This window comes from Uloborus diversus, chromosome 9 (genome assembly GCF_026930045.1).
Source record: "Uloborus diversus isolate 005 chromosome 9, Udiv.v.3.1, whole genome shotgun sequence".
Classification (NCBI taxonomy): Eukaryota; Metazoa; Arthropoda; class Arachnida; order Araneae; family Uloboridae; genus Uloborus; species Uloborus diversus.
This window is the reverse complement of record NC_072739.1, coordinates 134898226-134912361: the sequence shown is the minus strand read 5'-3', so window position 1 is coordinate 134912361 and position 14136 is coordinate 134898226. Positions and strand designations below refer to the sequence as shown.

The window sequence follows — 14136 nt, the reverse complement described above, 5'->3', positions numbered from 1 at the left end:
ACTTGTTTTCAAGCATCTCTAAAGTATCTCTAAATACGTCTGTTAACAACTATTTCCCCAGAACTATGAGCATGCTGATGTTATATATTTTTGAAAACGAACCGATGGGTAAAATCCAGTAATAAATTTTAAGTTTGGAGCCTTTTGCTGTCGTGTCTGCTATTCGATGACTGAATTCGACGGAAATTCCCGAGTTATATTTCAACCAGATTAGAAATAATACCCCTATGATGCATTGTTTGAGAATTCTTTATTTTTTTCTACATATGTATATTATGTATATTGTTTGATTGACTCCACGCGATGGCGCCTTTTTAAGGTCATCGTGATCCCCGCCACAGCTTAATACAACGTTTCTGCATGGCGCCTCGCAATAAAGAAGGAAGGATATCTCTTTTTGTTCTCTATCGAAAAAAAAAACGAGAAAATTTCTTTTTAACCAAGATTATAAAACCGCTGAAAGATTTTTTTTTTTTTTTTTTTGGAGCTTAATACAAAAGTCTTGCGCGTTTTCAAATTAAAAAAAAAAATTAGTAACTATGTGTTCAAATTGAATATTTTATAATTTTTTACCAAACTTATAGGAAAAATCCGCCATTGCACCGAAATTTTCGCGAACCCCCTTCTTGCACCTCGCGAACCCCTGGGGGTTCGCGAACCACCGGTTGGGAACCTCTGCCCTACATCATTACACCGGTTTAGAATAAAAACCTCTAAACCGATAGATCAGTGTTCGCCACAAGTTTGCTTACATCCAAGCTTTTCTTTTTATCCAAGCAAAAAAAAAAAAAAAAAAAAAAAAAAAAACGGAAACCCGCATGTTAGTCCGGTCCCATAAACTCCCCATGGTATCTAACTAAAATCCCATAAGGGGGATTTTCCTGCAAAAAATCTATTTTTTGCCGGATCTTTTCCATATTTGGCACAGAGGTTCATTCTTGTTGCTCAGGAATACTCATTGAGCAGTTTCCTTCCCGCTATGGGGGGGGGGGGGGGGACAACCCTCATAGGGGATCTCCTTATAAAAGCCAAGTTTTTGTCTAATTTTTCCAAATTTGGCACAGAGGTCCTTTGATGCTCGGGAATGCACACACAATGGTTTTAGTCCCTCCATGGGGGAGGGGGGGGGCAACGCCCCCCTTACAAAAACCAAGTTTTGTCGGATTTCTTCTAAATTTGGCACAGAGGTCGTTTGATGCTCGGGAATTCAAAAAGTAGTTATCGTCCCTCTATTGTAGGGGGGGAGGGGAACCCCATTGGGGGTGCTTCTTATAGAAACCACGTTTTTGTCGAATCTTTTCCAAATTTTACACAGAGGTCTTTTAATGCTCGGGAATTCAAGCAGGATAATTTTCGTTCTTCTATGGGAGGGGGGGGGCAACCCCTCATTGGGGTTATTCTTATAAAAACCAATTTCTGTCGGATTTCTTCTAAATTTGGCACAGAGGTCGTTCGATGCTCGGGAATTCAAGAAGATTAGTTTTCCTTCCTCTATGGGGGGGGGGGGGCAACCCCATTGGGGTTCTCCTTATAAAAAGCAAGTTTTTGTGGGATCTTTTCTGAATTTTGGCACAGCACTTCTTTGATGCTCAGGAATTCTCATTGGGGAGTTTTCGTCCAGGGGGTAGACCCCTATTGGGGTCTATTTTTTTTTTCAAAAACCAGTTTTTATAAGATCTTTTAACAATTTGGCACAGAATTCCTTTGATGCTCGAGAGTTCCCCCATTTTTAGTCCCGCTATGCATGGGTAATCCCCCGCGTGGGTTTTTGTCGGATCTATTCCAAGTTTGGTACATTTGTCCTTTAATGTTTGTGAATTCCCACAGGGTAGTTTTCGTGCCAAATTTGGGACAATTCTGACAAAAGCTTCGATTTTTGCAAGGAAAACTCCCCTAATCGGGGGGTTTGCCACCTGTAGCGGGAAGAATAATTCAAACTGCTTCAACTACTCGCGATGTAAGTTTGGCGATGCATCACGATGTAAAAATTCCTACATTGTCCAGTCCTACTGGAAATATAGAAGTGCTACTTCCTCAGCAGACATTGGGTTCTGAAAGAATAAGACATAGGTTACTTTTATGCAGAGTTACATCAATATTTGCTCAAGAGAAAATTGCTGGGGATTTACTTCTTCATTGCATCGCATAAAAAATTCCAGGAAAAAAAAGATTTTTTTTTAAAACTAATAACATAAATTTTAAAGAAATAGTGCAATAAAATGTACAGCTTTAAGTTTGTATATCTTTGTTCGAAAATTAGATACAGAAAATGAAATTAGATAATCTTGAAAAAAAGCTTACCTTTTTCTTTTTTCAATCGATTATTTGTCTTATTAATTTTGCTTCTATGTAGAATGCTTGTTTGGCAAAATTTATGTTTAATACAGGAAGTGTATTATTGCATGCAGTACATACTTTATACTTTGAAGTACTTTGTTACATACTTCATATTTACTTGTCTGGAACTTCAAGGGAAATTAGGTACCTTTATATAACATAATTGATTAGAACTTTACTGATTTACTAAGATAGCTCCATAAGCATTAATGCAACCATGGCCAACGCCAAGACAGAATTGCAAGTAAGAGATTCAAAGGTATGTAATGAAAATAGTGACTAGCGTATCGAGAAAAGTTTATTAGTTTTTATCATATACTTTTTTATTTTCCTTTCAATTTTTCAATTGAAATTTTACATAGACATTTTACTTTGTCTGCAGCAAAAACCATTACTCTAACTTAAATTTGGACTTACTAGTAGTTCATCTATGAAATGCTTCTGAAGAGAATTCCCTTTATTTTGCTGATAATTCCTTGAGGCAGCAAATATGGCAATATAATTAATGCTGTATTTATTTCAGCTGTAGAAACTATGTATAATGGAAAAATTCATAATTATCACAAATCAGGTAACACAAATTAACATAGAATTTAGCGTACTAAATGTTAAAATAAACAACAAAGAACGATTTATAATTGTTATTATTTTCAAACATGCTGCTAACTTACCTTTTTTTTTTTAAAATCAAGGTTACCTTCAATAACTTATTTTAAATTTGGGATAAATTGAAAAAATATTGAAAATATTTAGCTGCAAAGCACAAAGATACAGTTCTTTATAAAAATTAATGTTTTCTTTGTAACTTAAAATGCTTTGTTTTAAATTAATACTTACTTTATTTCATCTTTTATTTTTGCAAGTAAAACCATTCAAAAGAAAAAAAAAACAGACTCAACAAATAGTGAAGTATTGATACAACATAAACAAGAGACACCTGCAGAAGGGGATGACATTACTAAACAACATGGGGTGCGACTTTAATAAGTCCAGTCAACGAGCCTAACAAAAAAAAAAGGGGGGGGGGGGTATCATTTCCGAACCGTAAGCTGATAGCCAGTTTGCATTTATTTTTAATTGCATTAAAAATATTTTTCCTCGATTTTTGTGGGCTTGTTTAAAAGGTTGCTAAGCAATTATTAAAAAATATTTTTATGAACACTTTTGTGTGATAAAGTTCTTAATACTTTCTGATTATTAATTTCTTCAAAATCATATTTCATTTTGCTATTAAAATATTTCATGTAGTTTTGTTAAGAATTAACTATAAAAGATCTATTGTTTACCCATTTCAAAATATTAATCTTACCTAATGGGTAGAGCAATATTTCATTGAAAATGATTAAGTGTTACGTACACTTTTGTGAGAGAGCTACTGTATAAATTATTATTGTATTGAATAAAATATTACATGTAGAGTAGAAGAAGAAAAAATACCAATGCAGAGGAAAAAAATTTTGAATTATTAAACAAAAACACTTCGTTCACCAGAATTATATTAGTAAAATTCATGAAGAAGAATGAAAACACATAACCATGAAACATATTCAACGTTGAAATTAAAAGCTTCAAAGTTCTATGCTATTTATCAAGGCGCTGTATTTATTATCTGCGTTGCTGTAGCGACGGTGGAATTTTTTATGTAAGTTTAAATTCGTAAAAATGCTTTGATCATCTTTGTCAATTGTCTAACGGGGGGAAATAAAGGAAGTACGTTTTTGAAAACAAATGTCAACAAACACACATTTTCATTTGCAAATAAAAAATAACGCTAGTTAAGCCTAACGTGGAGGTGACTCAAAGTTAGTGTATACAGAATTCCAAACCAAATCGAACAGGTCGTTTTCAATTTTAATGTGTTTTAAATCCAACAATAAACACAACACTAAACAAAAATGTAACAATACATAAAAGAAGGCACATTGCACATACAAATTTTAATAAATACTAACCTTCTTTATGAATCCTTTAGAATAACTGCCGTAAAATATTTTAACGAGCAAGTACAAGACTGAAACGAAAACTCCCAGAATGCACTGCAATGTGACGAAATCGGGACGAAATTATTTCGTGAAAAATTTGAGATTTCTGGTTTCGTCAAATATCACGTGATTCGGTGACGAAAGGATCGTAGAAAATAACGAAATAGTGCTCGAGGATTGCCGAATCGTTAAAATTGAGCGTTTCATTTTTGACAGTGTGCAGAATCGAGGAACAAGTGACTTGTGTGTCTGCAACAGCTTGTCGGTGGATGCGTCGATCCACGCGTTCTGACGTCACTCTGGCTAACGCTGCACCCCTCAATCTTGCCACATTTGGTTGTTCCAACCATCTTCGGCATAGTCGATGCACCGTGCTCGCATCCATGTGGGTATCAGCTGCGATTTGACGTACGACCAACCTCCCCTTCTCAGCCCGATCAACATACCCCTCGTAAAATCGTCTATCTGCTGGAAGTGCGTTCGTTGACGGCGGCCTGGCATTCTCTCATGTTACACGTATCCTCCAAGACAAATACAAAATTTCTTCGATAATTCTCCAGTCAGAAATAACGACACGAATATTACTCATTCCGCAAGTTCCTTCCCTTATATCTTACTTCACGTGCGTCGGAGAGCTGCGCATTTCACATCATTTACATAACTCAGTGATGTACGTCTACTCTAAAATTTGCATAAATTTCTGAACGCTCCTTCTTGGTGTTGCATTTTCAACGTCGAGCAGTGTATGTGCGTATGTACGTATGTGTGTATATGTGTATGTATGTCCCATAACTCAAGAACGGCATGTCCTAGAAAGTTGAAATTTGGTACGTAGACTCCTAGTGGGGTCTAGTTGTGCACCTCCGTTTTTGGTTGTATTCGGGTGTTTCTAAAGGGTTCTTTTGCCCTTTTTTTGGGGGGAAATCATTGTTCATTTCGATGTAAACTCAAGTAGTGTTACAGTTTGGCGGACACTTGGCGATATATCGCCAGTCTTTTGGTCGCCAAGTTTTGTCGCCCACTTGGCGACAAATTTGGCGACTTTTTTAAAATCTGGTTTTAATGTGGCCATTGTTAGTGATATTTAGAGAGTTAGAGAGAGAATCACATAAAAATTGCAATAATAGGGAAATAACATTAAATTGGAGTAAAAGGAAGTCATGTGATGCACACATCAGCTCATTTACTTAGGCTTTTGCTCTTAATTGCTCTGTAAATGATTCCTCACCTGTCGTCTCCGACCATAAGGATTGGCTTGAATAGATGGAAGCGGAGAACTGTAAGCCGGGAGTTTTGTTTGGCGGTGTAGACTGTGTAGGTTCCCACAGCTTCTGTCTTACTCGTCGAGAGGTCAAATACATGAATCTGGGCGAAAGATTAATACATTTCAAATTTGTTTTACAAGAATTGGAAAGAACGTTTTCTTTTTGAGCAATCACGATTGCTTATTGTTCTCATTTGACTGTTTTGATGTCCTATCATTTTATTTTCTCCCCGCCATTCTCTGCAGCATCACCGTCGACGGGCTCCTCACGGTGCTGCTCCTGTAGCGAAGAAAACCGTCTCCAGGTTTCGTCACTTACTTGCCTACCTTTACACATTCACCCACACACACACACACACACACACACACACCAGACATATATACACCTACACACACACATACATCTACACACACAAACACATACACACACGCATATATACAGACACACAAACGCGTACACACAACTACCCACACATACACATACTCCCCACACAAACACACACACATGCTACACACACACACACACACTCGTGATTGCGAAAAAAATAATTTGAATTCAAGATGTCAAAGTTCAAATTATTATTTTTTTTTTCTTATTCCTTTTTTTTTTTTCTTTTGAGCAATCACGAGTTGCTTATTATTCTCGCTTGACCAAAGTGGATGTTGCTCTGATTTTCCAGATTGCCATGACGATGAGAATAAGTTACTCGTTGTTTTGATACTTATTAAGAGGATAAATTTTCGTCGCCATGGTTACAAACCGTTTGAGGTCCAAACTAACTTGTAGGGGAAAGTGGGGTAAAACCGGGAAGTCGGGAGCAAACCGGGTACCCCCCTTCTAGCCTCTGTAAGGGCTGCAATCACGTGGACAAGAAAGCAACTACCCTCCACCTTGATGAAGAAGCAGCGGCCATTAAATTAGAAAGTAATATACTCGCTTCTTTCGTTCTTGTGAAGAAAATTCTGTATGAGTGGATTTTGCTTAAAATTTTTGAACAAAACTAGACCAATACTATGTTTCTGTTTCTGCAACAGTAAAGGTATGTAGCTCTCTTTTTACAACATTTAATTACCTTCATTATCATTCTAAGTAATTGTCTGTAGCTTTCTGTATTGTCATATGACGGCATTTTTATGAAAGCTGTGCGTGCGGGGCAAAACCGGGTACTAACCGAGGGCAAGACTGGGTACTACCCCCATACACTGAGTGAAAGACGCAGTCGAAGGAGGACAAAAGAAAAGGGAAAACTCATTTTGACGGGCTCCCCATACAAGTTTCATCTTTAGGCAACATTAGAAGAAAAGAAAAAGAAAAATGATGCAAAGAACACCAAAGATAGACGGAAGAAAAAAAAAAACCCTGAAGGAAAGATAAACGAATTAAAGAAAAGACAGCATTATAAAGATGCCAAATGGAAGAACCAGAAAATAAGCGTCCAAATAAAGAAAAGCCGAAGGAGCAAATGAGGGATGAGTTCAATGAAGAGGATGACAATACTGCCTGCATTTACTGCAATGAGCTTTATTCGGACTCCAAGGGTGGTGAGAGATAGATCCAATACTTCCAATGTCGTCGTTGGGCCCATGAAAGCTGCTATGGGGCCGAAGAGGAAGATAACTATTTTACTTGCGACTGGTGTCAATAGGCCTTATATTAAAGCAAAAAATTAAAGGTAAAATTAAAATTACTCACCACTCATCAATATGTGTCCTTTTATACTTATTCTATTATGTTATGACAATAGTTAACATATGTCACTAAATAAAACTTGAATTTTGTGGACACTTTTAAACTTTTTATTTTCCCATAGCAATAACATGTCTACCCGGTTTAACCCCAAAATCGGGTAAAATGACTTTTTTACAAACAAATTGATACAAATTAAAAAAAAAAACACTCATGTTTTTGCAACTGTGGTAGCATTAATAGATAAGTAGTGAATAATTTTGAAAATTTTTGTTCCTTTATGCTAAAAACTGATTTTTAGAAGCCTGAAAACCTTAAGGTCCCAGTTTTACCCAACTTTCCCCTACAAAATTTCACAGCATTGGTAATAAAGGGCCCCTGGGCATAAAAAAAACGGCCGTAGTGTACGTTTGAATATTCGTTTTCAAACTCGTTGTCTCCCGTAATACGTTGCTCTTCCTCTCTGTGCTTGAATTCAATTCAGCCTAGGATTTTCGCTAAAGTAAAAATATCTTGTATCTCTTTTTCTATTTAATTGAGAAATTGAAACAAACTTCCCCTTGTGTGGAAAAAAAGCTCTTTAGAATGACACATACATACATTTTAAAGGGTTGCGAGAACTGTTTCACATCTTTATTACGCAATTCACATAATAGTTTAGTTAGCTTATATTTTAGTTTACATACGTTCCCATATGGGGTAGGGCCTCAAGCGCCCCCCCCCCGGCTCTCCTTTAGAAATTAGAACTTTCTTGCTTTTAGTACTTTTTTCTTTGCGAAAATCTAAAAACATTTCTTCACCAGCCATTAATGAATGCGTCATTGAAAATGTTAAATTTTAATAACTCTAATCTGTACTGAAAACGGTTTCTATGGGGAAAATATCTGAACCCCCCTTACAATTTTGCATATGGACCATGCCAATAGGGAACTATTTTTGGGAAATTAGTTATCCTTTTTTTACTTATGAGAATTGAACATATTTTATTAAACATATACCAATTTATTTCACACATACAAAGTGAAAAATATGTTTTGCTTGAATTTCCCATTCTTATTGCTTTTTTAAAAAGTATCTTTTCGGAACTTTCTCATTATGAGTATTTTTTCTTTAAACAAACATCCCACTGTTGTCAAGTTTGCCTTGGTGTAAGGTTAAATTGTATGGAACAGAACTCTTAAAAAACAAAACTAAAATGAATTAATGAAGATGGCAATTTAAACTGCATACTGTTCAAAAATGTAGTCGTTTTACAAAATTGCAAATGATAGTTCATGTTCACTTACTACAGCATTCCCAGAAATGGCTGCAAACAACGTAGACGAAAATGGCGCCCAGCGCACATCCACGACTTCTTGCTCAAAAAAGAATTTGAAAACAGAACTCCTGAAACAGAGGAATACCGTGAAGTGAAGGTAATTAAATGCTGACAATCACAGGAAAAAAAATAAAGGACATAGCAGGAAAAATGACATAGCTCAAAAATATTTAAATGTGATTTGTCGGAATAGCATTCTTTTTAGTATTAAAAAATCTGCTGATGTTTTGAAATTGCCCAAAGTGTTTTATCCTCAGAGAGCATCATCCATAACTAAGCGTTTATTATAATTAAACATCTACTGTTTGACTACGTTTGCCATAGATTTGGCAAGAAGCAAGTCTGGACAATGCCATTGAAGTGGGGGGGGGGGGGGAGAGATAAAATTAGATACGTCTGTTTAGTTCATTTCAGTGCGACTCTGCTTAATTTAGAAGCTATCACATCTGTAATGATAAACAGGCATCCTCACAAACTAATTCAGTGAAATCCCGTTTCAACGAACTTCAAAAGACCGCAAATTTTGTTCGTTGTAACGGGAATTTCGTTTTAAAGGAATTCGAGCTATGTAAGGGAAGTTTAATTGAAACTGAAAGTTTATTTCGCTGAAATGGATATTTAGTTGTATTTAGAAATCGTTTGTAACGGGATTTTCCTGTGGATGCATTCGTTTCCACCCAAAGGCAGCGATTGGAACTGAAAAGTGGATGGGCGGGGGGGGGGGGACAAAACGACAACTAAAAGCCACAGGATTTTTAGCGGAAGCAAAAGAATGGAAGAGAGAAAAAAAAAATACAAAATTTTGCTAAGTCTGGTTTTGAGAGCATATGAGTGGTAATTGATGCAAATCTAAGGACTCAACTCATGTTTTCATTAAGATTTTGAGGAATTTTATACACAATAACTTTCCCCGGAGAATCACTTCGACATGACTTGAACTTACATTATTTACCCCAAAGTATTTTGAGATGTCACAAACACTTGGTAATAATTTCATTGAACAGATATGGCTTGTTTAAGTAAAGCAATTGATTTACTAATATCTAATCAATGAAAATACATAAACTAAAAGTTACTGTTTGTGCTAAATTATGTTTGTGTTTCGTAAACAGATATCTCATCAAAAACAACCCTGTTGTAAAATTTTCCCCGCCAAGAAAACCTTTAACTTTTCCGCACAAAAAAGAAAGCCTTCATCCTAAACCCAAAAACCCTCAGCCTTAAAAAGTTATATCTAATTTGTCCGCCAAGTATCTGCCAAACTATCGTCCTTCCTCTTCTCCTTTTTCATCATACCTACTTTCATTAGAACCTCCTCCCCACTTTCAACTCCTCAGAAATATGGATAGATCCTTTAAATTGTTTATCCTATTTGCGGGAAGCTTTTCAAAATGAAGTGGTTGCTTGGTGAGCAAAAAGCTTCCCGCCAAACAAGATAAACAATTTTCAAAAACCTTTACCGGTCTACGGGAAGTGAGCATTTTGGACGTAAGATGGCCGCCGGTCTGAAGTTGTCCAATCTCTTCTTATTTAGGATCTCTTCTTTTAGTATTAGAGACACGTTGGAGCATCAAAACTATCAGTATCTGACAGTCTCGAGTATTTTCATGTAACTTTTTTTTTTACATTTATGAATATCAGTAGACACTTTGCCCACCACTGAAGTTGAACATTGTGCAACATTTTCTTCTTTTTATAACCTAAACTACAAAACCCAATGCGTCCCCGCAAAGCTCGAGTAAATCCACACTTAGCATCATGGGCTCCCCTACTAACAGTCTCACCAGTAAATCAGTTAGGTTACCGGATTCAGTCTAGCCTTGTAAAAATGAAGCCTTGCCCAGCATGTTAAGCATTGCCAAAACATATTATCAAATTATCATGCTATGGCCCTACACTGTAAAAAAAATTCGGAAATGTTTCTGAGTATATAGTGCAGCTGCGGTTCATGAAATTTTCAAAAACGTTTCTGAGTATTTCGGAATTCTCTTTCTATAATGTCCGGAAACGTGTCTGAGTATTTCGGAATCCTCTCTCTGTAATGTCCAGAAACGTGTCTGAGTATTTCGGAATCAATCCTCTTTCTATAATTTCCAGAAATGTTTCTGAGTATTTTTGAATCCTCTTTCTGTAATTTTCAGAAACGTTTCTGAGTATTTCGGAATCCTCTTTCCGTAATTTCCAGAAATGTTTCTGAGTATTCTGTGCAGCTGTGGTTCATGAAAGTTTCGAAAACGTTTCCGAGTATTTCGGAATTCTCCAAACAATTTTCAAAAACGTTTCTGAGAATTTCGGAATCCTTTTTCCGTGATTTTTTCTAAAAAATAATTCTTTACTATAGTATTGCATGCCATATCAGTTTCAATTCTTTCATATCTAAGAGCAATGAAACAAGCAATTTTAGAATCATTCGTGGATTTTTTTTTTCTGAATTTCTAATGACAAATAGCATGGTTAACAGCATAACATATGCACAGTTATAAATTTTTGAAAATTTATGAAATAATATAGTAGTTTCATTCATAATCACAAAATCGTCGGGGGAGGGAAGGGGAGTACTTTCTCAAAAGTGGGATTGTTTGTTAAACAATATTAAAATTCAGTTTTTCTCTCAATATTTTCAAGACAAAATTATCAACATATTGTATTTTTAATGCAGAACTTAAAAACATATCTTGTATCAAACTTGATAGCTTTTATTTTCGGATAAAATTTGACAGAACTTACCTACACTTTGCGTTCCGAAATTCGTTCACGTCAAGTCAATTTCTTTGACGAACAAAGTGTACCGAAAAGTACCAACAGAGAAATTGATGAATTTAAATATGACACCAAAGTCCCCCTGCTGGAACCATTCGGGTTTATTCTTCTGTTCTTGCCCTTTCCGAGAGTCCCCCTCCCCCACACCATAAGAGTGATGGTGCACCCATAAAACGATATAAAGCGCCCCCCACCTTAAAAAAAGCAACCCCTTAAAAATGTCAATGGCACAGTCTGCGTGGTGAACGCCCCTCGTCTTCTCACCATATGTGCATTGCATATTAATAACATAGTATTTAAAAACTGATCACTTTTAAAACGATGACATGAAATAATATTACTTTTTATTTCAGCATGTAAATGCAGCTGTTCCATTTTTGCCACTGACTCATTCCTCCTGAGTGTCCTACATTAAACTAGTATATCCACGAAGGAAATGTTATTTTCGTAACTAATGTCAAGGAATTTTTTTATTGTTAACCACATTTAACAAAATGAATAAGCAGATGAATTAATTTCATAACGATGTTCTTACTAATAGATAACATGGTCATTTTCTAATGGTATAAATATTTTTAAATGAATGAATAAATTATAATAAAAAAAGATAAATTATACCGGCACATTTTTTGTGAAGCATATTACAATACTAGAAAATATTTGCATTACCATATTTCTGATGAATTAAACAATTGATTTTTTTTTCTTTTTGAACCAAAATGTATGTACATCCAAGTATTTCGAAATAACTTTTCTGTGATTGCTTCTCAAATATAAATCTTACTTCTTTTGCGTAATTAATCAGTTTCAGTTGGTTACAACAAATAGTACACCGCGCACATAGGTATGTAGGATAACTTTAAATTAATTCGATAAACCCAAAAACAGTTACAATTGGAGCCTCATCAAATGCAAATCAACAAAAATATAAATGTATATAACAACATGTTTTAAAATATTCATTAATACTTACAAGTGAACATGAGCGGAAGAAAATCTTAAGTACCTCCATTACAACTGAATAAGTAATCCAAAGGGTTTCGTTTCATTAAGTATAAACACGGGTGTTGAAACTATTCACGCTTGAACACGCAATATATATCTAATTATGGTCGCATTGGAAATTGTAAAGAAGCAAATGGTTATTAACTAACTTAATAGCTGCGTACATCGTCTAAAAAATCAAGGGCAGTCCAAAATGCAAAGGCGTAAAATTAGTTTCGACACATTTTACTACTCTCTAGACATGAAATAACAAGCAATCCAATGCTAAACAGTTGCTGACTGCAGCAACCATAGATAAGAAAAAAAGAAGTTCTCGTTATTTCCGACTCATTGGCGCCTGTGTTGGAAGGATGAAATAGGTTTCGAAGCGTTGCGTCATCACTTCCGCTTCTAGATATCTTGAAATAACAAAAAGCTTTCTGAATATTGAGGAGTTCGCTATTGGATGAAGGATTCCTACTATTTCGGAAACGTTTCCGATATATCCAGAAACGTTTCCGAAATTTGTTACAGTGTAGAGCCGCTATATAGATATAGGCCGACGCATCAGCTTAAGTTTAGCCATTTTGGATCGGATTTTTCATTGTTGCGCTGCTAGGGTTACCACAGCAAAGTTTCGGAATTCGCCAAATTTGCCAAGAATTCACGTGCAGCTAATAATTACTTACAGTAAACAATTACCAAACGCAATAACTCGCCAGAAAAGACAACCACTCAAACGCGCGCTCCGATCCAAAATGGCTAATCTTAAGCTGATGCGTCGGCTCGTATATGTAGGGACCTTATATGGCCCGAGTTACATTGTTGATGACGTCAGGAGCGTTACTCGATCACTGGCTGTTATATATGAGGATGTACCTAATCGATCGATGCCAAATTCTGACGGTGAAATCTTTCCCACACGACAAAAACACATCCGGGTGATACGGATTCCACTGTACGGATCTCACAGAGTGCTTGTGGTCCACATGATCTGCAGTGCCGACTTTCTCTTCCAAAGAGCCCAGCACGATCGCTCCGGTGGTTGTGCCGACGGCAAAAGAATCACCGGTTATGGAGAGAGCTGTGCCGCCAGCTGGAAAGAAACCCATGTAAATGTTTTTTCTGAGACATGAAAAAATATAATATTACTATTTGGATGGATCGATGGCATTTTTCCGATAGTGAAATTCTTTTTACGTGGATAAAAGCAATCTGGGTGGTGTGGATTCTAATGTACGGATCTAACAAAGTACTTCTGATAAACTTCAGGTAAGCTCCACAGCTGAATTTTTCTTCCAGAGAGCGTACCCCCCCCCCCCTGCATGATCCCCCTTGAGATCATATTAACGGAGGAGGAAGAATGGAATGTGGAAGAAATGTATCATTTGCAGCCTTAGTCCTCCTTCACAATAGGGATCAACTTTCGAACTGGTAATTATTAAGAAGCCAAACCTATGTGAGCCGCTCCATTCTCATCTCGTTTAGTTAAATCAACTAAAAGGATATTGTCAACCTTTCACTCAACCCACGAGTAAAGTAGTTGAGTCAACTCGGTCCTGTTTTAACAGCGTTGAGGAGCAGCTTTCAAACGGTACCGGTGGATGGAGCTGGATGTCTACTTATAGGAAAAAATAGCAGTCGGAAAATACTACGGTGACGAAAACATGTCCCACCAATGAAGAAGAAACATGAAGAAGTTATTTTTTGGGGTTGAGAGGTATATTGGACCACCCTCCTCACAGTGCCAACCTTGCACCGCTTGATTTTCATCTCTCTGTACCTTAAAAGAAACTCTTGAGAG

At 36.3% G+C, this 14136-nt stretch overlaps 1 protein-coding gene across 1 annotated transcript in view; it reads right to left on the bottom strand.

Annotated features, from left to right (window-relative positions):
* The window catches only part of LOC129230513 (dynein axonemal intermediate chain 1-like), a 32438-nt gene extending 18994 nt beyond the window's left edge, over positions 1-13444 (bottom strand). The window contains exons 1-3 of the mRNA XM_054864916.1: positions 13212-13444; positions 8557-8656; positions 5548-5684 (exon numbers count right to left, since the gene is read on the bottom strand). Coding sequence (XP_054720891.1) covers positions 5548-5684; positions 8557-8656; positions 13212-13444 — 470 coding nt within the window. The remainder of the gene's footprint in view (positions 1-5547; positions 5685-8556; positions 8657-13211) is intronic.
* Between the last annotated feature and the right edge of the window lie 692 nt (positions 13445-14136).